At 36.6% G+C, this 27,975-nt stretch overlaps 1 protein-coding gene across 2 annotated transcripts; it reads right to left on the bottom strand.

Annotated features, from left to right (window-relative positions):
• Positions 1–26: 26 nt before the first annotated feature.
• Positions 27–27,405, bottom strand: LOC121427593 (peroxisome biogenesis factor 10-like). 2 transcript variants are annotated; one of them, XM_041624063.1, is made up of 9 exons: positions 27,306–27,357; positions 26,499–26,565; positions 14,928–15,053; positions 8,382–8,462; positions 7,133–7,209; positions 4,206–4,457; positions 3,263–3,426; positions 1,651–1,789; positions 27–785 (listed from the first exon to the last, which is right to left on the bottom strand). In XM_041624063.1, the coding sequence occupies exons 3-9, from the start codon at positions 15,040–15,042 to the stop codon at positions 711–713; spliced, it is 903 nt and encodes a 300-aa protein (XP_041479997.1). In that variant the 5' UTR covers positions 15,043–15,053; positions 26,499–26,565; positions 27,306–27,357; the 3' UTR covers positions 27–710. The 2 variants fall into 2 exon arrangements, with proteins under 2 accessions (XP_041479997.1, XP_041479996.1); XM_041624062.1 differs by lacking the exon at positions 26,499–26,565 and having other exon boundaries at positions 27,306–27,405.
• Between the last annotated feature and the right edge of the window lie 570 nt (positions 27,406–27,975).

Here is a 27,975-nt window from a genome sequence, read left to right as displayed (position 1 = left end):
CTTACATTTGGGTGCAAAAGTTCAGTGTGACGTAAAAAGTCTATTAAATTCATCAATGAATGTGGTGTAAGACCCATCATCACACTGTTATACGTCACCCATTTCAGAAAGAATTGCGTATAAACTCCCAACTCGAAAATTAAGCACAAGTCCCACATGCAAACTTTTGATTGGTTGAAAATTTGTGATTGATTTTGTGATTACAAATCATTCTGCAAAGGGGACCCAGAACATGCAGTGGGGATGCATTCTAGTAAATAGTCATGAATGAAATCATAAAATAACAGATTTCAAGTCCAGTGTTGGTGCTTGATCTAGCACAATTTGGCTTGCATTTCCTAGCTCCAGAACCTGTTCAGATTATAATACGACAGCTCAACACCTAGTGAGTGAGATTTCACGACCATCTTCATTTGTTTGGTGTTATAGTAATATACAAATTGAATTAACACCACACCAAACGGTCAACACTGACGTTATTGCCCATTTTGCACATTGGAACTTGCGGTACATACTAAAAGAGAATAGCTCTCTGTCACCCCCCCCCCCATCACTTCCACCCCCTTAACAAATCCCAGTATTAAAATAAAAATATTAAAGCATAATACTGCATTTGTACTGATGAAGTTTGGCACATAAAACCAATCTTAGCTTGATATTTTGGCAATGATCATGGAATGCTGGTCGGCTAAATCTTCCAAGATTTCCTGTCATCTCTTGTCATAGTTCTGAAGACGGACGAGTCTCGACGCATGGAAGCCATCTCTGCATATTGGACACTCTGGCTGTAAAGAGACAAATCAGAAAATCAAATTTGGATCTTACGAAATAGAGTCAGCAATAACGACAGAAATTACTTCTCTATAGCTGAGAAACCAGGGGAGCGTTTCAAGAAAGGCCTTGTCGGACATTTTATCCGACAAGTCTCATTTTATCCGACAGTTACTATAGTAACAGTGCCTCTCAGCCAATCAGAACCAAGTAAAGATGTCAGATCTGAAAACTTGTCGGACAAAAATGTTGATGAAACGGTCCCCAGGTCCGTGTTGCGTAAAAGTTACTATTTTTAACTACCATGGTAACGCTGATCACCAACCAATCAAAATCAAGGATTCCAGACAAATTACCATTGGATGGCAAAGTTATCATAATGGTAACCTTTATGCAATTCCTTTTGGTACATGACTTGGCATAGGACCTACATTTATCCGTAATTGTAGAAATGATTGTATCTTCTATATTACAATACCAAGATGGCATTGTATATCTGCAATTTGTACAATCAAAGTATAAGTATTCCAATACCCATGCACTTTATACAATGAACATATCAAAATTATATCACTGTTTTTGCGAGATCCAGTTATATTTTTCATGGGAAAGGTTCTTTTTCAGGTGGGTAGCAGGTCTGAATTGAATAGCATGTTGTGAAGTCATATAATGAAATTTAACTTTTCTTATTTTTAGGCAGAGGCAGTAGTAAAAGAAATCTTATTGGCTTAATCACCATCAAAATGCCAAAAAAAAAGACATTGGACAAGTTTTATAATTGGAGGGCTCTTTCACGTATGTTGGGAGCAAAGTTGCCCTGAGCCCCAATGTAATATTTTCCCTGAAACGTAAAGTGAAAGGAGATAAAGGATTATTTACCTTTGTTCGACACCACTCCATGATACACTGCCAGCAGTATAGATGACCACAGGGAGGGCATGTAGTGTTCTTACGACGTTCCAGGCATAGTGAACAGCGCCATCTTGGGTCAACAACCTGCGCATCATTGGCAGGATTTCTGCATTAAGGACACAGACAACATTATTAGATTGTGAATACTAGGCCCGTTTTGAAAGTCCATTTTTGATGCACGTGTACACGGCGTGTTTTTCGGTCGTGTACACGTTGTAAACACTGTGAGAGCGAGTTCTGTTTTCATGTCGACACGGACCCGCATCAATATGTCATAAAAAGGGGTCTATATAGCCTAAGTCACGGTTTTAAAGCTTACCTGAGAAGTTTGAAGTATCAATCCACAAAAATTGGTGCAAATTAAAAGTTTACTCGGCTTAGCAGCGCATTAAATTAATAAAGAATGCAAAAGAAAATCAGTGCAGGGCCCTAGCTATCGCCGACGCTCGGTGGATGCGCATTTTGTATACTGTACCGTACATGCATGCACAGATCGCTGCAGAATAAGTGTAACTGAAGTTATCGATTAATTTTCATTATTATGTTGCCAATTTGAAGAGCGTTTGTTTGTAGGCTTGTGTGCGAGCGTATAACACGTAAGTTGTAGCGATGATCGCTATCGCAATTGGTGATTCTCAAATTGACTCTGAGTGTGATTGAGCAACGCTTTCGAGCTTTTGAGACCGGAGCAGACCCATTTCGTGCCGATTTCGTGGTACAAAAACGTGAGTCTCCAGAAAGAATGTGGATTAAATTGGCGATTTTGGAAGTGAACTCACTCTGGATTAATTGAAATATGTTGACACATTAGTAATTAAAACATGTGCAGTGTCTGAGAACTAAGATTTAATGTGAGGCTGTGAGCTTGTTTATGCAGATGCTACCGTGTACACGGTGATGGAATTTAGTACACGTGCACTGACTTGACCGTGCGTGTACACGTGTACCCGAAACGGGCCTAGTGAATACATTTTTTTTTTCTTAAACCAAGTCAAGATGATTTGTGCATATAGATTTTATAACAACAATAATAATAATAATGTCCTTACGATGCTCCAGGCAGTGAACAGCACCATCTTGGGTCAACATATTCATATAGAGTTACATTACTTTATGAGAATAACAAAATGCTGAAATAGAGATTTTGATTATGATAAAGTCTCACTCAGATTCCCTTCATTATGAGTTGCCAAAACTCTGAAAATTGATACCTTTTGAGGCCATTTTTTGCACAGGAGGACCCACCTTCAAAGTTTTTAATTGAATTCATTTTGCATGTACTCTGCAATTATATGCACAATACATGTATCACTGTAAAACTCAAACTTATGATTTTTTCCCCCATGAAACAATGCATACATGTAAATAAATCTTATTCTTCTAAACTTATTCTTCTTTTTTTTTATTCATTTATTTATTTTATTTCAATTTATTTCATTTTTTTATTTTATTTCATTTTATTTATTTATTTATTTATTTTTTTTTTTGGGGGGGTAATCATCAGTGTTTTCCAATCTTTCAGCATTTTGATGGGGGGCAGGGCTAATGGCCACCAAATAAATGTACAAAGCTTTAATACCTGTCTTCTTCCTCAGCTTCATCGGCAGACTGATGGATCATCATATTTCTGAGCTGCAATGCATGCCATAGCAGACTGACACCCAGCTGAATACCTGATAACCAGCCAAGGAAGTGAAAGCTTTTCTGCAGGGCCTGGGATACTGCACTCCTCCTGACTTGGAGCTTGGTAATGGACAGGAAATACAAAAGGACAATCATGAATTCTGAATAGAAAATTAGAATACCAGTAAAAAAAATGAAGATTTTGCAAGATTTTCAAATAATACAGTCATTGTAAGTCAAAGAACGATCACATACAAGTCAACAATTTATCACCATTGGAAGCACTGTGTCTAATGATTTCACCTCTCTCCTCCAAAGAAGGTTGAGGATTAGAATCCTACCCTTCAGCAAGGACTTCGTCTACATCGGCCTTTGAACTACCAGTTCAAGAGGAATCTCTCAGAGGGTTGAAAGGGAAAATAAAATGCAAAAGCCCGAGTGCTGCTTTCCCTAGCACTCATATTCCAAACACTGTTGTCCTTTGAATTAGAAGATGATATGATATTCCAATACCAGTGCAGGATCATGAAGCCAATGGTTGCAACATAAATAATATTGAAATATAAACAATATTGAAATAAAACTGAAATTATTTACCTTGAATACATGATGAGCACTCTGGCTTCATAAACATTATTGATCAGGCATGAAATACTATGACAATTTGTTACATAATTTGTAATTATTTGTTACTTGCAAATTATCACACATGGATGAATTGTATTTGTTCTACATGTGTAAATTGCACAGTATAACTATTATAGGGCTTCTGACCTACAAATGCTGCATCAATTTCCACCTTTTTTGTAACTTGAGCAATTGTCGTTATGATAATCCACTTCATTTATAGATCAAAGACCTCATCTGTTAAAAAATTCAAGAACAAGACAAAAACTCACATATTGCACTCCAGAAAATCTCTTAGCGATGTGATAGAACAGCCCTCGTAGGTAGAAAACAGCCATGTGGATACGGTTAACGAAGGTCAATGCACGCCTGACGGAGGGCATCCAAAGACGTAGCCGGTTGTTGACATCATCAGAGAGGTTGGGTATCCTGTAGCCTGCTTCAAGGTGGTAGGAGAGCCTGGTCAGGGTCTTGTCCAGGAGATAGGGGGCACCAATGTGAAGAGCTACTAGAGCTATACGTCTCTGTAAGAACGGCCAGATTGAATTCAAGTCAGCAATTGAAAAGAAGACATTAGAATTATATATCAATTTTTTTTTACTTGTTGAGTACCATAGTCAAATTTTGACACAAGTAAACACAATTAAGCTCCATGGTCCAAGCTTTAGGATTAAGGGTCCAGACCACCAGAAAAATACCAGACGTTTATATACATAAAATGATTCTTAGTTTTTTAGATAGTTAAAAACTGAATTTTAACTTAGATTCTCTGCTTCAAAGTGATGCAAATACGTAGCTTATTAACATTATATGATCCTACTTAAACACAAAGAGAAGGGTATTTACAAATGTAACTATGTACACGTAGAATGTTCATTTCTCAGAAATACAGGATTACAATTAGTATTGAAGCACTACCACAATTGTTCAAATATGGCAAAAAGATTACAACCTCTACAGAATTTTGCTGAAAGGAGTCATCAAATTACCCCAAAGTTGCAGTATTAAGAAAGCATATCCTAACCCTAATATCACAAACGATAATCATAATCACGAGTTCAAATTCTACTCCAAAGGTGAATTCCAATTAAGTTTCACTCAAATAACAGTACGAATTTTACGTCTGAAAGGGTTGACCCCAAAACATCTTTTGAGGGGCAGAGCTTATGTGCTTGCTTTCAAGCAATTGTCGTGCACTCAATTTCTTTTTTGCGATGCAGTGCTTTGATTGGGTTTGATTTACAAGTCATCAAGGACACAATACAATCTTCGCTCAGGAATTTGAATTCAAATCACAGTTTGAGTAAACATGTGAATTGTACAATGATTCTAAAGGCAATTTGCAATCATCATCACAATGATGATTCAAGATTCTTGTGTGAACAGGCCCTATTAACCATTCATTTGATGTTCAATACCCACCTTCTAAGAACCCTATTCATTGATTTAGTCTCAACCAATAAAACCCTTTTTATTGTTGATAGTATCTGGCGGCCCCTACTCATATAACAAAGAACTACCTCTCCCTTCCCAATAATTAAATCCTCTTTTGTCCTATACCCAAACCCTTGGATTATAATTTGTGTTGAAGCTTGATTATATAACGAGTGCACATATCCAAGAGTGGAGAGTTAGAAAAGCTGAGATCATCACAGTGTCATGTCATCTACACTACTATATTCTTTGCAACTATAAATGTGATACTGCTGGAGATTGATTTTTAATAGTTCCTTGATTAAAGTGTACATGGAACATTCCTGTGCAATCATTGATGCTCCCAATCTGAATTAACCAATAATATTTTCTAATAATGATAGGCATTTATATAGCACCATCTATATAGAAACAAGTGGAATGCCTCTGGCCGTCTCACCTGCATCACGCGGTTCAATATAGCAGCAGTGCTGACTTTGCATACTACTCTAACTCGCACAAGATGTTCAGTGATACATGGTTACTCTTATGTCCTCTTTTTATGAACTAGACCAATAAACTTAGAGATATGATGGTTATTCAACAAAAAACCCCAACATGGCCAAAGTTCATTGACCTTACATGACCTTTGACCTTGATCATGTGACCTGAAACTGGAACAGGATGTTCAGTGATACTTGATTACTCTTATGTACAAGTTTCATGAATCAGATCCATAAACTTTCAAAGTTATGATGGTAATTCAACAGATACACCCAATTCGGCTAAAGTTCATTGACCTTTGACCTTGGACATGTGACCTGAAACACGCACAGGATGTTCAGTGATACTTGGTTACTCTAATGTCCAAGTTTAACGAACTAGACCAATAAACTTTCAAAGTTATGATGGTAATTCAACAGATACCCCCGATTCGGCCAAAGTTCATTGACCCTAAATGACCTTTGACCTTAATCATGAGACCTGAAACTTGCACAAAATGTTCAGTGATGCTTGATTACTATTACGTCCAAGTTTCATGAATCAGATCCATAAACTTTCAAAGTTATGATGGGAATTCAACAGATATCCCCAATTCGTCCAAAGTTCATTGACCCTAAATGACCTTTGACCTTGGTCATGTGACGTGAAACTCATGCAGGATGTTCATTGATACTTGATTAACCTTATGTCCAAGTTTCATGAACTAGGTCCATATATTTTCTAAGTTATGATGACATTTCAAACACTTAACCTCAGGTTAAGATTTCGATGTTGATTCCTCCAACATGGTCTAAGTTCATTGACCCTAAATGACCTTTGACCTTGGTCATGTGACATGAAACTCTAATAGGATGTTCAGTAATACTTGATTAACCTTATGGCCAAGTTTTATTAACTAGGTCCATATACTTTCTAAGTTATGATGTCATTTCAAAAACTTAACCTCAGGTTAAGATTTGATGTTGACGCCGCCGCCGCCGCCGTCGGAAAAGCGGCGCCTATAGTCTCACTTTGCTTCGCAGGTGAGACAAAAACCTATTCTGAGGCACAGTGTTTATTATTATTACCCCAGCTTTAGCTTGAGCTGCCTTTCTGCGCTCAGTGCATTCAAGGAATTAATCCCACCTCACATATGTTGAGTGCAGCACAATGTCGATAAATTTCTTGCTGAAGGAAATTACACTTCAGCTGGGATTTGAACCAACAACCCTCTGTTTCAAAAACAGAAGACTAATCCACTGGGCCACAACGCTCCACAATATCCCAACACAACCCTACTCACCTGCAGCGATGGAATGGCTCTCCTTGTATTATCCACTTGAAGTATATTCACATACTCTTCACCAAGGGTTTGAAAGCCTGGAACAAAGAAAAAAGTGTGAAATATTTGGGGGATAAGCAAAATGAAAATGCTGTAAATGACAATATTTTTATGTATAGTGACAATAATGATATAATCTATAATAATACAATTTACAGTGCTCTATGCCTTACTTTCTGCATGTTAGATGTCTTACATTGTTTATTTCTCAATGTGAACCTTGAACTGTGCTATTTAATTTTAAATCCCAATCTCATCCTTCTTCACAACTTATAGATTTGTTTATTGAATTTAGTGCATGTATTTCAGTTATCATTACCATATTATAGCTTTTATTTATAAATATCTTTGGAATGTATTTTGTAACGTGCTCTCATCTATTTTTACCTTGTAAGTGCAATATACAAACATCAATTAATTAATTGTTACTTTATATTATTTGACTATTTATGTTAACATTGTAATCTTTGTTTGTATCAGTCTCCAGACTGTTTTAACAAGGAAGTATTTTGTACAATAAACTGAAATGAATGAATGAATGAAAAAAACAATAACACTTAATCAAAACTCATATTTACCAAACAGATTTTATTCAAACCACTGTCTGAGCATTGGGGATAGCTACTTCAATCTTGAAATTTATCATTTGCATTCAGTGCCAAACGCAGAAGTAGAAATGGTTTATTGGAAAAAAAATCATTTGCGGCTCAAAGGCCAAACTACATTTTTCAAACATAAAAGGAATTATACAAATGTAATATGTAACATTATGAAGTAGACATAAGAAAGAAAAATTTAAATTAAAAATACAATTAAAAAAATTAGTAATTACATGCCTGAGGTAAATGATATATTATTATATTAAAGTTATAATGAAGACAATTTATTATCCTATATATTATCGTAATTAATCTAACATTTTCATTATTATATTATGGTATCATTGTTTTTATCATCCACTTTATTATTATCCAAAAAATAATGATTGCACATAAAGAAGCATTCATGCTTTAAATAACACTCATCCAAAAATAAAAGTCCATTCTATCAGAAGTTACTAGTAAATGCACTGATTAAAATGTAGGTAATTTTAATTTGTATCAACTGACAAAAATCTTTCCTTGGGGGCATTAAGGTATAATACTCGGATACTCCCATATCAAAAATCTTTTCCTTCAGCTTGTGTATGAAAAGAAAAGGGGAAAAATACCTGCTACTGTGGTTAGTCCAAAGTACAACACATCAGAGACAACATCCAGCTCCTTTCTCCATCTCACCCAAAATCTTGCACCTACACAGAGAAAAAAACCCACAAAAAATGGAAAAATAATTAAATACATAAAACTTTCAATGTCTGGGGAAGATCAAATAATGCTGGAATAGCTTTTATTGCTTTTACTTTCAGCAACTTGAAGTACCATTCAAACAGTTAAAACAATGTAATGTTAAAAAAAGAAAATTAAGAATTCATATTTTATAGTTTGGGAAAGACTTCGATATGTCCCCTCCACTAATTTCAAAAAATACTTCCCCAAAACCCCCTTCTGTCTTTCTCTGTTTTCTTCTTTTTTTTTTTTTTTGTCAAGTCTAGAGAGCATCGGAGTGGAGGAGGAGTAGCCCTGTATGCCAAGCACCACTTAAGTGCAACGTCGCCCAGTAATATCAAGGTACCTGACAACTTGGAAGTAGTTTGGGCCAAATTGCGCCCTCACCGACTGCCTAGATCTGTATCGTGCATTTTTTGTGCTGCTGTCTACTTCCCTCAGCCTGACAATTCAGTTGAAGCACAATTGGTTGAACATCTCCTTGCAGCTATCGACGATATCATGACCCGCCATCCGGAAGCTGCAATCTTCCTAACGGGTGACTTCAACCGATTGGACATTTCCGCCTTAATCGCCGATCCTCGTTTTCAACAAGTTGTAAGACAAGCGACTAGAGGTGATAGGATCTTAGATAAGATTATTTGCAACATCAGCGAAAGATATAAAGAAGTTATTATCTGTTCTCCCATAGGTCAGTCGGATCATAATTCAGTACTTTGGCTTCCACGAGATCATGTAGCTCCAAGCAATGCTAGCCATTATCGTACAACTCGTCCTATGCCTGACAGTGCAATACGGTCCTTCGGTATGTGGTTGAATATTGTTGATTGGACTGACGTTACCAACAAGGTGGATATCAATGAAAAATATGAGTTATTCATTCGAACGCTCCAATCTGCAATAGATCATTTCTTTCCGATTCGTAGGGTGAAGCTTCACAAGTGTGACAAACCATGGATGACCCCACGGATAAAGCATCTCATCAATGAACGACAACGAGCTTTCCATCGAAATGACATTGCAGTTTGGAAGAGATTAAAGGCAACCTTGAAAGTGAGCATAGAACATGCTAAGAAGGAATACTATGCTTCACGGGTTCAACGCTTGAAGAAAAACAACCCTTCAGCTTGGTTTCGTCAAATTCGAGTGATGACCGGAAATACTAAGGATCCTAAGCCTATTCTAGTTCCGGATATACCTTCAAGCGATGAAGCTTCAATCACTCTCTGATAGAAGGGAAGATTCGAGTTTGAATTTCTTTAAGAAAACTCTACTCAATACAGACCAATTTGAATCGTTTTTCCCTCCAGATAATCCAAGATTCTTGAGACGTAAACCCCTAATCCCTGAGCCAAAATGCAAAACTAAACGAATGCAAAATAGTGCAATACCGTATCTCATTCGTATACTTAACAATAACCAGAATAAGTGAATAGTAAGTATGCTACTTGTTCCTTCCTACCTGCTCTTTGGACTTGTCAATCCCTCAAATGCTTGTGGTTTCGTGTATCACTTTTCCCTTTGACTCTTTATTACCTTTTCTATTTCTCCATCCTTCCCCTCATTCTGTTTCTACTACTTATTCCCTTTCTTTCCTCATCCTTTTTTTTCCTTCTTCATCATTTGATTCTTTTCAGTATCTCCTTCCCTTTTCTTTTACCCTTGCTTCCTTCTTTACACCTTTGGTCTCTGCCTGTTTATCCCCTTTCTCCTTTTTCAACACAAACGTTATGCACTCCATTTAATTTTTTTTTGTTTAACGATGTAATCTGGTACAATACAGACAAATTTTATTGTTTTTATCTTCACAGTTTACTATCATGACTATGTTGAAATCGAATTATCTATAACTTAAACAGTTTTTTTTTATAGTAGCCTCGCTACCGTTTTCTCTTGTCCTTCTTTTGTTTCGTTATATATTTACGCTGTATTCCAAATTAAGTTGTTTTCACTATTGATCAATTACTCCATCTCGTTTACTATGCTATTGTTCTTGTATGTTTTTGCTTTTTTTTTTTTTTCATCCGCCTTATTTAATTGCTGCTTCGTTTTTTTATCTTCTGTCCCTTTTCTCCTCACTCTTGTTATTCTGCCTATGTTTTCTCCTTATCCGTCATCTCTTGTGTATTCATGTATTTAATTTATACCTTAATTGTATATGATCTGGTACTTTGCATAATTTGTATGTCTCATCTATGAATTTGTATTTTTTGTTTTAGTTCTGTGATTTTTGTAATTGATGTTAACGTCATATCGAACACATTTTTTCTTATAAGTTTCTCTTTGTGTACCATATTTGTTTTTTATTGTATCATTTTTTTTTTGTATGCCACACTTTGTTTATTCCTTATGATTTCAATCTTTTATATTGTAAAAACTTTTTGTAATTCGGCTCTGTGCTGTGATGAAAGTTTTTTATCTAAATAAACCATTTTGAATTGAATTGAATAACTTCTGGTGGGAACTTGGATTCGAACCTCTCGCTGCAAAACGAAGCATCTCCAGTCTGTCGCCTTACTCACTGAGCTAACAGGAATTGTTGAAAGCTTTGGGTTTCATAACAATTATCAACCGATATTACGACTAGTCTACTCTCCAATCTGCAAGTACAAAGCAAGCTTCCAATCCTCTCCTGAGCACTCTCTCAACCAAAGTGACCAGTCACATATTTCCTACATGCTCCCTGTTATCTTGTGATCACTTGACAAAAGAGGTGTACCAATGAGTACAAAGAGTTCCTGTTTAGGTGGATTCATCCTCTCTTGTCCACATAGACCTCTGACCTTTCAATAAAGGTAATTTACCATGAATACCTTAAGTACATACATGTACTAGAGCTGGATTAATTAATCCTTTTTGATCCACATAGTTCTTTATTTACCAGGGCTCCGTAACACAAAGATTAGCAATCAATTGCTAAATGGACTGGCCAATAAAGATCAATGTTACACACGCATTTCGTTTAAAATACTGACCAGGAACCAATCAGAGTGGTTCTTTCATATTTGCAACAATTTGCATCAATGAATAGCTATAGTCCCTATTGAGAGCTGGATAAATCCTCTTTTATTCATACAGACCTATTCACTTTTCTTTGTCAGCTGTTAATTCTACAGTCAAATACAAGGGTATTGTCCCATTCTATATTGTCCTGAATGGAGGGCATGTTCAGCATTTGGATGAATGGAATGGTCTTTTCAATCTTTAACAGGGTTTTTTAGTGTTCTTTTGATCACTCCAAAAACCATCTTGCATATCCCCCCCCACAAAAGCAATAGTGTATGCTCTGGTATGGCTGTACAAATGACTGGTCTTTCTTCTTTGGGAATTTGTCTTTAGAATGGACAAGACTGCTTCTTAGTTTGTTGGGGTCTTTGAGAGCAACACTATTATCATAGACATTGAGTGATCATTTCAAGCATTCCACTGCACTCTCAGTCAAAATCTTTTACTTGATAAAGACATTCTTGTCCTCTGCCATTATACTATGTGAGTAAAAAAAAAGCTTGACACCCAAGCCTTGAAATAAGCACCTGTGAGCCGGGGGCAATTTTTTTTTTTAAATTGCCCCCGGCTCACGGGCTTTTTACAGGAACCGGGGGCAATTTTCTGGAACCAGGGGCAATTTAAAAAAAATTATATATATAACGGTGAACCACGCCGCAAATTTGTTTATAGTATAAGCGCAGCTCCTGCAATTTTGTAATTAGTAAATGAATAGCATATGCTAAGTATTAGGCTTATTCAAACATTTAAGAAATCAGATTTAAATGTTTAAGTGTTTTGACACCCTCACTCCACATCCCCTTTACAACCACACACACATGGGCTTATTTATTTTTCGTCTTTAATGAATCATGATCAATGAACCCCCCCAAAAAAAATCTAAATAAATGAATAAAATAAAAATTAAAAAAGAGAGAGAGAGATGGAGAAAGAGAATTCAGATCAAATAATAAATTTAGAAAAAAAAAAAAATTAAGTTTTTTTTATGGTTTGAATCATGGGAGTGGGTGAGTGTTTGTGTGTGATTGTGGCTGTGAGGTGCACTTGGATTGCATATAAATTATGTTAAAGAAATTAAGAAACGAAATCAATAAATAACTCAGTCTATTCAAATTCCAGCACATAGCCACAGGCTATGTACATGTATTGTAGGTTCCGTACCTTAAGTTTTTCACAAGTTATTTGAAAACGCAGATCTCCACAGAAAATGCCTTTCATTCTGGGAGAGTCTGAATTCGGTGAAAATGTATTCATTAATAACTTAAATATTCATCACAATGAAGAAATCATAAAGTTTTTTGACAGTTTTAAAAAATTAACATGAAATCTAAACTCTATCTCAAACGGAAAATCACCATCACTTAGGCCATTACTGATAGAATTCTCACCCAGAGCTCTGGCAGACATAAGCTCAAAACTGGCTTGCTAACACCACACTCAAGTGCACGCGGCGTCCTCCTATTTTTTTTTTAGATGGAGCCTTGTTAGATTATTTATTGTCTGATATTTACCCCTCTCCAGGAAAGAAATTAAAAAGCTACAATTCACAACTATAAGCTAAGTTATTTTGGATTATTAAGGCTCCGTTTTGACAAGCAAGGTCGGCGACTGTGAGGATAAAAGACTTGCACATCGTATGTGCTGTTAACAGGGATTTATCTCCTGTGCAATTCGAATTACTATATCACAGAATTGTGATATCCCGACTGGAAATGTGTGCATTAGAAATTGCACATGGTGAAGTATGGAAAACCGCTACCGGAAGAACGCGCTTACATGTATTACCGGAAAAAATAAAGACGGACGTAGCTCACTTTTTATGGTACAGAAAAAAAGACGCACTTGGCAATTTTAAACTGTGTTTATCGTAAATTGAAAGTTATTTGATTTTGGCTTTACAGATATTTAAATTACATGTATGATATGGCTTCATTGCTCACTCACGGCGGGCGCAATTACCTGGAAAATATTTGCGCCCGGTCGTCAAAATTTTGATGATTTTGGGGCTTCATGGGCGCAATTGATGGCGTTATGAGCGCGAATTTGCGCTCAGCGCCCACTTATTTCAAGGCTTGTTGACACCTAAAAAATCCCTAGTTTAAGGAAAAATATATGTCATGAACACATTGCCTCATAGAGTATGTTTTCCCAAATAACTGGACACCATATTTACATGGTGTGTGTTCACCCTTTGATGATCAGGAGGTATTTTTTGCAGTGAGGTAAATTTTGATTTGCACCAAAGTATTAAAGGCATGACTGCAATGGATCAATCCAGATGTCAATCCTGCAAAAGTTGCATCAAAATCCATTTCAAAACACTTTTTTGGTAATTTACATTATAATTGTTTGATATAATTAACTTTTGAGTATCAATTCTCAAGTTAATTTCATGGAAAAGGGATTTGCAAATATTTTTCTTAACTCGTGTAGGATTATGATGACATTATTGGCATCTGAGGTTTATTTATTGCAGTCATGCCTTACTTTGGTGCAAATCAAAATTTACATCACTGCCAAGAATACCTACTGATTATCCAAGTGTGAAGACATACCGCATCAATATGGTATCAAATTATTTTAAATAGAAAGAGATATTCTTTCCAGCCACATATAATGATTATGCATTCATGAACTATTTTTATATTGAACTGAGGTGTCAAGATTTTTTTTTTACTCACATGGTATGTATGAGTAAAATATGTCGGACAATTCTTTTTTTTGAGTATTAACATTCGGCCAATGCTAAATTTTACTGTGCAATCACCTCAGACTACAGTCTTTAATCATGGGCCACATAAAGGTCTTTAATTTTTAAAGTTTACTTCTTCAAACAAAAAAAAATAATAATTCAATGACAATCTTGATTTCCATCTGTAGAGACGAGAGTGTGGACAACTCTGCCCAAGAATTAAACATCCTCCCTGTATTATAGAGCAGGAAATCCTCCTCTCAAAACACCAGGTGCCCGGAAAATAAAGATTAGCAATTAGTCCTAATCGTACGCTCAATTTTCATGATTAATTGTACATTGTAGTCGATGCAATCTCTTGTAAAATATGCTCTATGATAATTGCTTAAAGTTTTCTGTTACAGGCCCGAGTCAGCCTTTCACAAGGACTTTCCTGTAAGCCCTTTGTCTTCAATGAACTGTTAAGATTATATAAGATGCACAAAAGATTCTGCTTGATTCCTGCCTATTCTGAACAAGTGTGATGGGGGAAGGGGCAGCTTTATATATAAATATATATCACACTAGATCCGCCGGAAAGGCGAATTCTTTTGTCTTTTTTCATTGTTCACAAATCGCCTAAATGCCCTCTACATTCGCCTATACATTGAATGTCTATTATGACGGAATAAACCCATTCATAGACTTCGCCTTTACGTAGGATATAGGCATATATATATATATAGTGATGTACCTATTAGTGACTGGACGACATCATGGATACTGCCTCTCAGCTGTGTCTGATAAACTTCATCTTTCTGACTGCTTCTGATGATCTCGGCCTGACCTGCTGACTGGAAGGTTGCCATGGCAGGAAAGCCTACAAAATGAATGAAAATAAAAATAATTGTTGAACATCATTAAGCCTACACAGGTAAAAGAAGACAAGAATGGTAAAAGCCATGCACAAGTGACATGGAAATAAATGTCATTGTCAGACAAAGCTCAAAAACAACAATTAATGTTCAGGCATGAAGGCATATTGTCCCGCTTATGTTCACAAGTTGGCATCACATGCTCAAAACCTGTAATTTTTTATTTTTAGGCCCTCTATTAGTGGAAAGTAAACAGTGTAGCCTACAAACTCCAGTATTGCTTTGGTAGAACTACATCTGATTTCAAAGACAGTCTCCAGACGAATGTGACAAATTTCTTTTGTGTACATTGGCGGAAGTAGCATTACCTTGCCTTGGCAGAAAAACAGAAATGTGATAGATTTGTAAACTTTGTGAATTCCTCATGAAAAATTCCCCTCTCCATGCACTGTGTAGGTCTAGAACCCCCCCCCCCCCTCTTACTTACAAAAATAAAACGCCGTCTAGGGACCTACTTTTGATTTCATATTTTTGTTACCATCCCCATACAAACTAAATGACATGCATGCCGTGGCATAGGCGCAAGGTTCTGTTGTTGTAATTTTTATGATTGACTTTATGAAAAGTGGTTGGTAATAGTACCATTCACCACCGTGCCATATGGAGTTAGGAATGTATGTCCAGGGCTACGTTCTCGCCAGTGTAGAACACACGCGTCGCATGCGACACACGCAAATTCCACAAGCTCCTGGTGCGTCACGCGCAAAAAGTGAGCGACACGGGCAAAAAAAATTTATAAAAAGTGAGGCAAAATCATCGAAAATAATTTTTGCATCATTCATCATCAATCCTCAAAAATATAGAATGTTTCAGAATCATTTCGGCAACAGACAAACTACGATCTTATCACTTGACCGGATAATATCCATGCAGAGACACTGGCGCATTTCCACTTCCAGCCCGCTAGCCAGCCCACCCAGCCACGCTAGCTTTGCCAGCCCGCTGGCGCGGGTAGCTAGCTGAGCCAGAGCCGGACCTGCACGCAATGTTTGGAACTGAATTGTCCGCGATGCGACGTAACTTTTCATTTTTACATGATACCGTATTCTGATAACTTTCAAGAAATTTTGATTTTAAAATGAATTGTTCCATATAATTTTCCTGGTAATTACTTGCTAAGTATATTCTTAACGTTCATTCTCAATTTCTGCTGTCATGTAACAACGAAATAATTGTTGAAATTCTTGGATGTATGAACTGTAATAGGCTTGGCCGGCCAGCGACGTGCGTATGGCAAGCTACTTTAAAATTTTCTGATATCAAAAATTATTAGATTTATTGATATCAAGAATTAATTTCTTGAATTCATTTCTTGATATCAAGAACTCATTTCTTGATATCATAAAACGATTTCTTGATATCAAGAAATTAATTCTTGATACCAAAAAACATTTATTTTTATATCAAGAATTAATTTCTAACTTGATATCAAGAATTCATTACTGATTAATAATCAGAATGATTTTTTTGCAATAAATTGACGATCGAATTCAGAAATGAATTCTTGATATCAAAGATTCATTTCTTGTGATATCAAGAATACATTTCTTAATATAAAAAAATAATTTCTGGATATCAAGAATTCGAAATCAGAAATGAAAATGAATTCTTGATATCAAGAATTGATTCCTGAATAAATATCAGAATGATTTTCTTGATATCAAGAATTAATTTCTGAATAAAAATCAGAATTATTTCTTGCAATATATTGATGCACGAAATCAGAAATGAAAATGAAGACCTTGATATCAAGAATTAATTTCTTGATATCAATAATTCATTTGTGAATAAAAATCAGAATGATTTCTTGCAATATATTGATGCATGCACAAAATCAGAAATGAAAATGAAGATCTTGATATCAAGAATTAATTTCTTGATATCAAGAATTTCTGATTGAAAATCAGAATGATTTCTTGCAATACATTGACCCTCGAAATCAGAAATGAATTCTTAATATCAAGAAATTAATACTTGACATCAAGAAATTAATTCTTGATATTAGAAAATGTGAATGAATGTTAAAACGGTTTGCGATATACATGTGGATGATTTTGTGAAAGGAAAAAAGCTAGATCCCGGGAGCGAGATGTTAATGTTATTTGTATGACAGCTAATTGCTGGATTCACCATTTATTTTTCATTCTTTCATCTAAAACAGACTATAATTTCTTGTATTGTTTTTCACATGTGTGTACAGTTCTATTGATTGATGTTCTAGGGGGGGGGGGTGGCGTGAGATCGATGTTTAGGTATTTTTAATCGATATGTCATGCCAACTCCCCCGCCCCTAGATCCTGCATCGTACAGATCAGAAAAATGCCTAAGACTTTGCAACATCTCTCTAAAGGGAATTTGAATTGCAAAATGATGAAAATGGTCAACACATTTTCGAAGTCTCAACCTGAAAAAAAATAAAGCATGGTAAAAATGAATAAGTGATTTTGTATATTTCCAATATTTCCCAACTGAAAATTAACTTACTGAAAACACACGTTCGTGATACGTAGGTGTCATTTTCAAGTGACCAAACATTAAAGCGGGAGTTCACCCTGACAAAAAGTTTATTGTAAACATAGCAGAACTTAAGCATAATGATAAGCATTGATGAAAGTTTTACGAAAATCCATCAAAGACTTTAAAAGTTATTAGAATTTGTATAATTTTTTTTTATTTGTATAGTCGCTGATTGAAAAAAAAATCAATGAAATGTCCGTCACCACCCAAAGCAATCGCTCTCATGGCTCATGTTTTAAAATGACCTCAGTGGCTGCCCAAATGATACCCAAGAGAAACGATTTTCATCTCATGTTTACCTGATTTAATGGTTCAGCAAATCTTGGCAGATTATCTAAATTTGTTGTCGAGTGTCCTGATGACAGATCGAGCCCAGCTGCTTCACCCAAGGTATTACGCAATGTACCTTATATGACGAAGGAGGTATCACTTGCTTTGGCTGTAGCTTCATTTTTTTATTTCCTAAAGAGTTCATAGCAAAAGCCTAAAGGTATATAAAATATATTTTAACTCGTTAGGACCTCAAATTTTTTTAAAACATTCCTAATGGATCGTTCATTAATCTGACATTTTTGTGACTTCTATTTCGTTTTATTTTCTTTCCCGCGGTTGTCAGAAAAATGCGTGATTTATGTTTATTTTTGGAAAACGGGAGTACATAACAAAAAGCATATCAAATATATTTTAACTCAAACACCTCAAAACAATGTTAAAACATGTCCTGATAGATGCGTGATTTATATTTCCTTTCGGGGAACGGGAGTCCGTACTGAAAGATATATCAAATATATTTTGATTCATCAACACCTTAAAACAATGTTAAAACATGTCCTGAGATAGATCGTTCATTAATCTTAGATGTTTGTGACTTCTATTCTTTCATTTTCATTTCCGCTGTTGTCAGAATAAATGTGTGAATTTTATTTCTGAGAGTTCAAAACGAAAGGTATATGAAATATATTTTAACTCGTTAGGACCTCAAAACAATTTTACAACATACCTAATCGATCGTTCATTAATCTGAGATGTTTGTGACTTCTAATTTGTCTTATTTTCTTTCCCGCGGTTGTCAGAAAAATGCGTGATTTATATTTATTTTTGGAGAACGGGAGTCCATATATAACAAAAGGCATCTCAAACACCTCAAAACAATGTTAAAACATGTTCTGATAGATGCGTGATTTATATTTCCTCTCGGAGAACGGGAGTCCGTACTGAAAGATATATCAAATATATTTTAATTCATTAACACCTCAAAACCACGTTTAAACATGTCCCGATAGATCGTTCATTGAACTTAGATGTTTGTGACTTCTGTTCTTTTATTTTCAATTCCGCTGTTGTCAGAATAAATGTGTGATTTTTTGATATCGATTATTTTGAAAACCGGTGTTCGACAGCTCTAATTCGATCGAACATCGATGCATCGAATATTGAAGGCGGGGAAAATTTAGTCTTGTTTTTGCGTCGATGCGATGCGCTTTGCATATACGCACTGGCGGTATGCGCTGGCGTTGGCCGGGTGAGCGTTGCACAAGCAGATGACAGAGCAAAGTTCGTTTGTATTTTCCATGATCACAAAACACACAAAAAAGGCCGGGGACCAAAGCAGAATTCTTCCCAAAATATCTTCAACAATGATATTTGCAGATGACAACATATAAGTTCAAAATGAAACAATAATAAAGACATGACTCACGCAGAGTCGATCCGAATGATTTTCGGTCGACTAGCATTCGCAGTCCATTCACCAGCCCCGTCCGCAGCTCCGTACCTCCCGAAACGACAGGCGTGCTTGGCGTCAGCGCCAGCAAACAAGTGCAATCAACGGAGAGCGCTGTAACTTGCCTGAGATTGTGTAGTTGGATCCAAAATGAGCTCCAAATAAATTTATGGGAATAAATACGTGATTTTCTCTGGATGGTCATTTGAATTGCTATTCAATGCTGATATAACGATTGTGAGGAAAAATTGTGGAATATGAGTTATGACGATGTTCGAGAATTAATCCTGATAATGACAATCCAGTTTTTTAGACGCAATTGAGCATGCGATCAAAATAAATACGAATGTTTCGAATCGAGCCCTAAATTCATCTAAATTATTACGATTTAACAAGATTTTATGGTCATACTAAGAATATTGACGATGTCAGCAAAGTATGTTATGTTCATATGGAAGACATAATACTGGGATTATTTCTATTGTTATTCCATCTCTGGACGTCTCCTCCAAGCTCCGAGAAAATAAGCACAATGCGCATGCGTGTTTGATGACGTATGACATATTTTCCCATTCATGAAATCAGAGCCCAAAGTTGGGCACAAACTAGCTTCAAATTGATAGGAAAAAATATCAAACGCAATTTTCTCTGTTTTGTCATGTTAAATGTTATTATATGGTGATATTACGAACTTGAACAGAGTTTTTGCATGTAGACAATGTTCGAGAATCAATCCTGACGTGATTATTTTTTTTAGACAAGTGCACTAGCTCGACTCAAGTCAAGTCGATCGTCATGAGATGTCCGCCATTGAAAATTGAAACGAAATACAAACGTTTCACATCAAGCTCTAAATTCATATTAATGATTATCATATGCAAATTATTGTTAAATATTACGATTAAATAATGTTCTATGGTCATGATTTTAATATTGTTCATGAAAGCAAGATTTATTTTTACGTTGATCGCGTCAATTTCCGGCCATTTTCTGGTTTGATTAAAGAACAGTACTGCGCATGCACGATCGGTGGCCATGACTTCCATTCATGAATTCATCGTGCATAAATTATCTCGGCACGAGCAGACGAGTAAGACTCGAACTATGATCGAAATAAACTTCAAATTAATGGTGAATAGCATCATAATTACTCATTCGGTTTCATTTTGGGGGCAATAGAAATCAAGTAAGTAGTAGTAAAGTTGGACATTACTGATATTTTGATGATTGATTGTGTAAACCAAACGAATCGGCCGGCCGACGTATTTTTATTTTTTTTCGATGCACCGATTTTGCAAAATCTGCACCGGTGTTCGATGACATCGATCGAACACCGATTTTAAAATCGATTCGACTCAGGCTTAGTGATTTTTATTTCTGAGAGAGTTCAAAGCGAAAGGTATATAAAATATATTTAAACTCGTTAGGACCTCAAAACAATTTTAAAACATACCTAATCGATCGTTGAGATGTTTGTGACTTCTATCTTGTCTTATTTTCTTTCCCGCGGTTGTCAGAAAATTGCGTGTTTTATATTTCTTCTCGGAGAACGGGAGTCCGTACCGTAAGGTATATCAGATATATTTTAAATCATTAACACCTTAAAACAATGTTAAAACATGTCCTCAGATAGATCGTTCAATAATCTTAGATGTTTGTGACTTCTATTCTTTCATTTTCATTTCCTCTGTTGTCAGAATAAATGTGTGAATTTTATTTCTGAGAGTTCAAAACGAAAGGTATATAACATATATCTTACATGTAACTCGTAAGGACATCAAAACAATTTTAAAACATACCTAATCGATCGTTCATTAATCTGAGCTTTTGTGACTTCTATTTTGTTTTATTTTCTTTCCCGCGGTTGTCAGAAAAATGCGTGATTTATATTTATTTTTGGAAAACGGGAGTACATAACAAAAGGCATATCAAATATATTTTAACTCAAACACCTCAAAACAATGTTAAAACATGTCCTGATAGATGCGTGATTTATATTTCCTTTCGGGGAACGGGAGTCCGTACTGAAAGATATATCAAATATATTTTGATTCATCAACACCTTAAAACAATGTTAAAACATGTCCTGAGATAGATCGTTCATTAATCTTAGATGTTTGTGACTTCTATTCTTTCATTTTCATTTCCGCTGTTGTCAGAATAAATGTGTGAATTTTATTTCTGAGAGTTCAAAACGAAAGGTATATGAAATATATTTTAACTCGTTAGGACCTCAAAACAATTTTACAACATACCTAATCGATCGTTCATTAATCTGAGATGTTTGTGACTTCTAATTTGTCTTATTTTCTTTCCCGTGGTTGTCAGAAAAATGCGTGATTTATATTTATTTTTGGAGAACGGGAGTCCATATATAACGAAAGGCATCTCAAACACCTCAAAACAATGTTAAAACATGTTCTGATAGATGCGTGATTTATATTTCCTCTCGGAGAACGGGAGTCCGTACTGAAAGATATATCAAATATATTTTAATTCATTAACACCTCAAAACAATGTTAAAACATGTCCCGATAGATCGTTCATTAAACTTAGATGTTTGTGACTTCTGTTCTTTTATTTTCAATTCTGCTGTTGTCAGAATAAATGTGTGATTTTTATTCTTAGAGAGTTCATAGCGAAAGGTATATAAAATATATTTAAACTCGTTAGGACCTCAAAACAATTTTAAAACATTCCTAATAGATCGTTCATTAATCTGAGATATTTGTGACTTCTATTTTCTTTTATTTTTCTTTCCCGCGGTTGTCAGAAAAATGCGTGATTTATATTTACTCTTGGAGAACGGGAGTCCATAACGAAAGGCATATCAAATATATTTCAACTCAAGCACCTCAAAACAATGTTAAAACATGTCCTGATAGATGCGTGATTTATATTTCTTCTCGGAGAACGGGAGTCCATAACGAAAGGTATTTCAAATATATTTTAAGTCAATACAGCTAAAAACACTTTAAAACATTTCCAGACAAAAAGACCCATACATTTTTAGATAAACAGCAACTTAACATTTCAACATTTTGCCGATATCAACTCTAAGTTAGGTATTGGTGTGCGCCGCCGATTTGAACAATATTACAGTGAACTTCGCGGATTGGCAATGAAACTTGACTTTACCAGGATCAAATCATCAAAGCACATGTGAAAATCAAAACATCACGTGTAAAATTGGCCACCACCGAATCGGCGGGTTTGCGACACGCGTAAGAAAAATCCTGGCGAGAACGCTGGTCCAGGGGTGGTATTCTGAAGTCATTTTATCTTTAGAATTTATTTTGTTTCATCTCTTAAAATGAAATTGGTATTCTGAGATGACATTTTATCTCTAAAGGGGGTATCTCACTGGGCTTGAAACTAGTTCGCGACTAGTTCGCGACTACAAATTTTGCTAGTTGCAGAGACGTCTCCGCGACATCTCTGAGACGTCTCATGAAAATTACAGTCTCCGATGAGTCGCAAGAAGATTAAACATGTTTAATATTTTTGGAGACTGTTTCTAGTCTCCGAGAAGTCTCCATCAGTTGCTGCGACGTCTCGGAGACTAATGATATCCGCGACTGCTGAGACATCGCCGCGATGTCTCCGCGATGTCTCAGAGACATCGCGAAGACCTGCTGGAGACCCCAAAAAAATATAATACATTGCGGAGACGTCTCCGCGACACTTCTTCACACTGTTTGACCCACTTCATAAACCACGCGACTGAAAGCGTGCTGATATCCCTCCTCCTGCTCCAAGTCAGGTGTATGATCTTTCAAACGTTCCATCGAGACGTCTCCTTGGTGAGAGCGCAAGCCATTTTTGTCTCCGAGACGTCTCCGCGACTGCAGCGACTGATAAGTTGGAGACTGTCGCGGCGACGTCTCCGTTGGTGAGATAGGGCCTTTAGGTAAAATTTTATCTTGCAAACATCTAGGCCTGAACTGAAGTAAAAACGATTCGCTACATATCCATCACGTAATAACCACTGCAACGCGAATGTGGTTGCGCCAATGTCACTTAAAAAACAACCTTACAACAGGGCGGGGGCTAAATCCCCACTATGTTCATTTCAGCAATATTTCTAGGTGAATTATCTCTAAATTGTGAAAATGAAAATTGAAGAAAAAAAACATTCCTGTAAAATTAGCAATTATTACATATAAGCCTGAGTCGAATCGATTTTAAAATCGGTGTTCGATCGATGTCATCGAACACCGGTGCAGATTTTGCAAAATCGGTGCATCGAAAAAAAAAAAAAAATACGTCGGCCGGCCGATTCGTTTGGTTTACACAATCAATCATCAAAATATCAGTAATGTCCAACTTTACTACTACTTACATGATTTCTATTGCCCCAAAAATGAAACCGATTGAGTAATTATGATGGTATTCACCATTAATTTGAAGTTTATTTCAATCACAGTTCGAGTCTTACTCGTCTGTTCGTGCCGAGATAATTTATGCACGATGAATTCATGAATGGAAGTCATGGCCATCGATCGTGCATGCGCAGTACTGTTCTTTAAACAAACCAGAAAATGGCCGGAAATTGAAGCGATCAACGTAAAATAAATCTTGCTTTCATGAACAATATTAATATCATGACCATAGAACATTATTTAATCGTAATATTTAACAATAATTTGCATATGATAATCATTAATATGAATTTAGAGCTTGATGTGAAACGTTTGTATTTCGTTTCAATTTTCAATGGCGGACATCTCATGACGATCTACTTGACTTCGAGCTAGTGCACTTGTCTAAAAAAAATAATCATCACATCAGGATTGATTCTCGAACATTGTCTACAACATGCAAAAACTCTGTTCAAGTTTGTAATATCACCATATAATAACATTTTACATGAAAAAACAGAGAAAATTGCGTTTGATTTTTTTCCCTTCAATTTGAAGCTAGTTTGTGCCTAACTTTGGGCTCTGATTTTATGAATGGGAAAATATGTCATACGTCATCGAACACGCATGCGCATTGTGCTTATTTTCTCGGAGCTTGGAGGAGACGTCCAGAGATGGAATAACAATAGAATTATAGTATTCTTTCTTCCATATGAACATAACATACTTTGCTGACATCGTCAATATTCTTAGTATGACCATAAAATCTTGTTAAATCGTAATAATTTAGATGAATTTAGGGCTCGATTCGAAACATTCGTATTTATTTGATCGCATGATCAATTGCGTCTAAAATTAAAAAACTGGATTGTCATTATCAGGATTAATTCTCGAACATCGTCATAACTCATATTCCACAATCTTTCCTCACAATCGTTATATCAGCATTGAATAGCAATTCAAATGACCATCCAGAGAAAATTACGTAGTTATTCCCATAAATTTATTTGGAGCTCATTTTGGATCCAACTACACAATCTCAGGCAAGTTACAGCGCTCTCCGTTGATTGCACTTGTTTGCTGGCGCTGACGTCAAGCACGCCTGTCGTTTCGGGAGAGTGAGTGTACGGAGCTGCGGACGGGGCTGGTGAATGGACTGCGAACGCTAGTTGACCGAAAATCATTCGGATCGACTCTGCGTGATTCATGTCTTTATTATTGTTTCATTTTAAACTTATATGTTGTCATCTGCAAATATCATTGTTGAAGATATTTTGGGAAGAATTCTGCTTTGGTCCCCGGCCTTTTTTTGTGTGTTTTGTGATCATGGAAAATCCAAACGAACTTTGCTGTCATCTGCTTGTGCAACGCTCACCCGGCCAACGCCAGCGCATACCGTCAGTGCGTAGTGCATATGCAAAGCGCATCGCATCGACGCAAAAACAAAAGACTAAATTTTCCCCGCCTTCAATATTCGATGCATCGATGTTCGATCGAATTAGAGCTGTCGAACACCGGTTTTCAAAATAATCGATATGACTCAGGCTTAATTACATAAGACTCATGACTAATGTTGCCTTTGAAAAAAAGATATTGACATTGATAAAAGGGTATCATCATTTTTTTAAAAAGAAATGTCCGAAGAGTCTGTTTAGCTCGGTGACAGCATGCAAATAGCGCGATTTGCGTGCTGTCGCCAAGCGGAAGACAAAGAAATCAAGATGGCGACATGAACACGGCCGTAACTAGCTCTTCCCATCTTTTCATAACATTTTTCTCCTTTTTTTAATGAATTCTTCTTTAAAAATGAAAATTGAAATCAATATCACAAAAATGTTGGAAATGAAGTTGAACCCCATGTACAATTTTGAGGGCTGGATGATCTTTTAGAGGGAAAGTAGAAATCTCGGGGGCGAAAGTTTCAGGTTTTGTACCCGTACGTGGGTGAATATAGCCTTGAGATCCCAGGCGTCAGTGGGGAGTAAGCCTACGGCTACATAGAGAAGATGACTTTTAGTTTGCCCCAGAAGCCTCCACCAGGCTAGCCATACAGTAGAGGCGCATGGCCAATATGGGAGACTCTCCAATAGGGGAGACAATCTCCCACATTGGAGACTTGCTTTGCAAAAGGACAAAAGAAACAACACCAACAAAAGCATGATTTTTTCCACTCAAAATTTTGTCTCACTGATGTCAGAAGCCCATTTGTTTTGAGTGTGATTGACAACAAAAATCCATATCAAAACACTTAAACCAAAATCAATACTAAGCATCGCCTCTCACCTAGCCAGGCAGCTTATAGAGAGTAAAAATCATTTACTAACGTAAGCTTACTCTCATACAAAGCCAGGTCTTCCTGGTCATTGACCCACACGACGGAAGCCAAAACCTGAAACTTTCACCCCCGAGATTTCTACTTTCCTTCTAAAAGATCTAGCCCTAAATCATGTACATGTGATAAAACTTCATGTCCGACATTTCTACACTCGTTATTATTTTTGAACAAGAATTCATCAAAAAGAATGAGAAAAATGTTGTGAAAAGACGGAAGAGACTTGCCCGATGTTTACGCCGCCATCATGCTTCCTATTGTTCTTCACCAACGTTACAGACGCGTGCAATCTTTTGAAAGTAGAACTAGAAATCTCGGGGGTGAAAGTTTCAAGTTTTGGCTTCCGTCGTGTGGGTCAATGACCAGGAAGACCTGGCTTCATCATGTTCGTATGAGAGTATTAAGCTTACGTTAGTAAATGATTTTTACTCTCTAGAAGCCTCCTGGCTACTCTCACCTCCGCGTAATGAGCATCAGCACACCCTAACCCAAGCCGTTTGACCCCAGGGGAGTTGGGCAGTATCCTGGAAGTAACAAAAGTAGACAGTGAATTTTTAAAGTAGACGGTGAAAAGCGGTAATTTTTCATGAGGAATCTTCTTATCACATTTTTATTTGCCGCCAAGGTAGGCCTAATCCTTTTGGAGTTTTGCAGCAAATGTAAACAAAGGAAATTGGACTCCAAAACTGGAGACTGTCTCTGAAATTGGATACCCAAATTCTTTACAAAAGTCTCTGATATTGGAGATAATCTCCCACATTGGAGACAGTCTCCGATTTTGGCCGTGCGCCTCTAGGAATGGCAGAATACTGAATAGTACCGCGGTATACGTGCGTAAATATATTATAGGGCCTACTTTGGCGCCCGGCCTGGGCGTCAATGAGGAGTATTAAGACTAGAGTAGATTACTTTTACTCCCCAGACGCCTCCAGGCCAGGCTACACCTACCCACCGTTTTATCTTCACTGTCTTCTTGACTTCAGCATGATTTGTCAAGACGCGTACGCCAGCGCGGCGCTCTATTTCCGAGCTCCCGAACTCAGCCGACGGGCGCTAGCCGCGCTGAAGGCATGATATGCCTCGCATCGCAGTGAGCGCCCGTCACTCGTGCGACGCCGTGGCGTGGGCGTAATCGTGAGCTTCAGGTGAAAAAAAGACACCCGAAAAAGGTGTAAAAGGAAGTATAATATCCACTACATCGTCACTCAAACGTGTAAAAGACCGATGAGATTACTATATTAACAATTTTCAAGCGTTAAATTACCTATATTGTCTTTAAAAAAGAGTCAATCATCTGACGCCTTTCATAGTAACTTGCTAGCGAACGTACCGCCAAATTATACTAGCAAATGAAGACACAAATCAAAAAAGGAAAATTCCATCCTGATTATCTGCCGCAGATGATGATACTAAGTACCTTGTACTTTGTAGCTTCTAAAATTTTCATAGGCGGATCCAGGGGGTAGCCCGAGGGGCCCACCCCCCCCCCCCCCCATTGGAGGAGCAAAAAAAGAAAAAGGGGAAAGAAAGAAAGTAAGCCAATCAAGAAAAAGAAGGGAAAATAAGAGGATAAAAAAAGAAGGGGAAACACAAGAAGATAAAGACGAGTCGATAAAATAAGATGGGGGGGGAGGAGACTAGGAAAATAATTTTTACAATTTATAATTTTTCATGTCACTATAAAAAAATCGATCGCGCTTCGCGCTCGCATTTCCTATTAGGTGATTTACATATCAATATGAAGTTTGAAATATCAAAACTTGAAGTCAACATGGAAAACATATTTCAGCTTGGAAATCGAACTTTCATTATTTTGTTTGATTTAAATTGATTTTTAACAATTGCTCTGATAAACTTCCTGTTTTATGGTCTGAATTCTAAAATTTCGGCTCGCGATTTGCGCTCGCATTGATTGAGAAAAATACATCAACCCA

This window comes from Lytechinus variegatus, chromosome 14 (genome assembly GCF_018143015.1).
Source record: "Lytechinus variegatus isolate NC3 chromosome 14, Lvar_3.0, whole genome shotgun sequence".
Classification (NCBI taxonomy): domain Eukaryota; kingdom Metazoa; phylum Echinodermata; class Echinoidea; order Temnopleuroida; family Toxopneustidae; genus Lytechinus; species Lytechinus variegatus.
This window is presented reverse-complemented; position numbering and strand designations above follow the sequence as displayed.

Bases quoted from the DNA above. Each gene is read 5' to 3' on its own strand.
- LOC121427593 (XM_041624062.1), bottom strand. From the start codon at position 15,042: ATGGCAACCTTCCAGTCAGCAGGTCAGGCCGAGATCATCAGAAGCAGT. The intron at 4,458-7,132 runs GTGAGTAGGGTT...CCGTTCTTACAG, and splicing joins GAGCCATTCCATCGCTGCAG to AGACGTATAGCTCTAGTAGC. The intron at 786-1,650 runs GTAAATAATCCT...GTCTCTTTACAG, and splicing joins TGGAGTGGTGTCGAACAAAG to CCAGAGTGTCCAATATGCAG.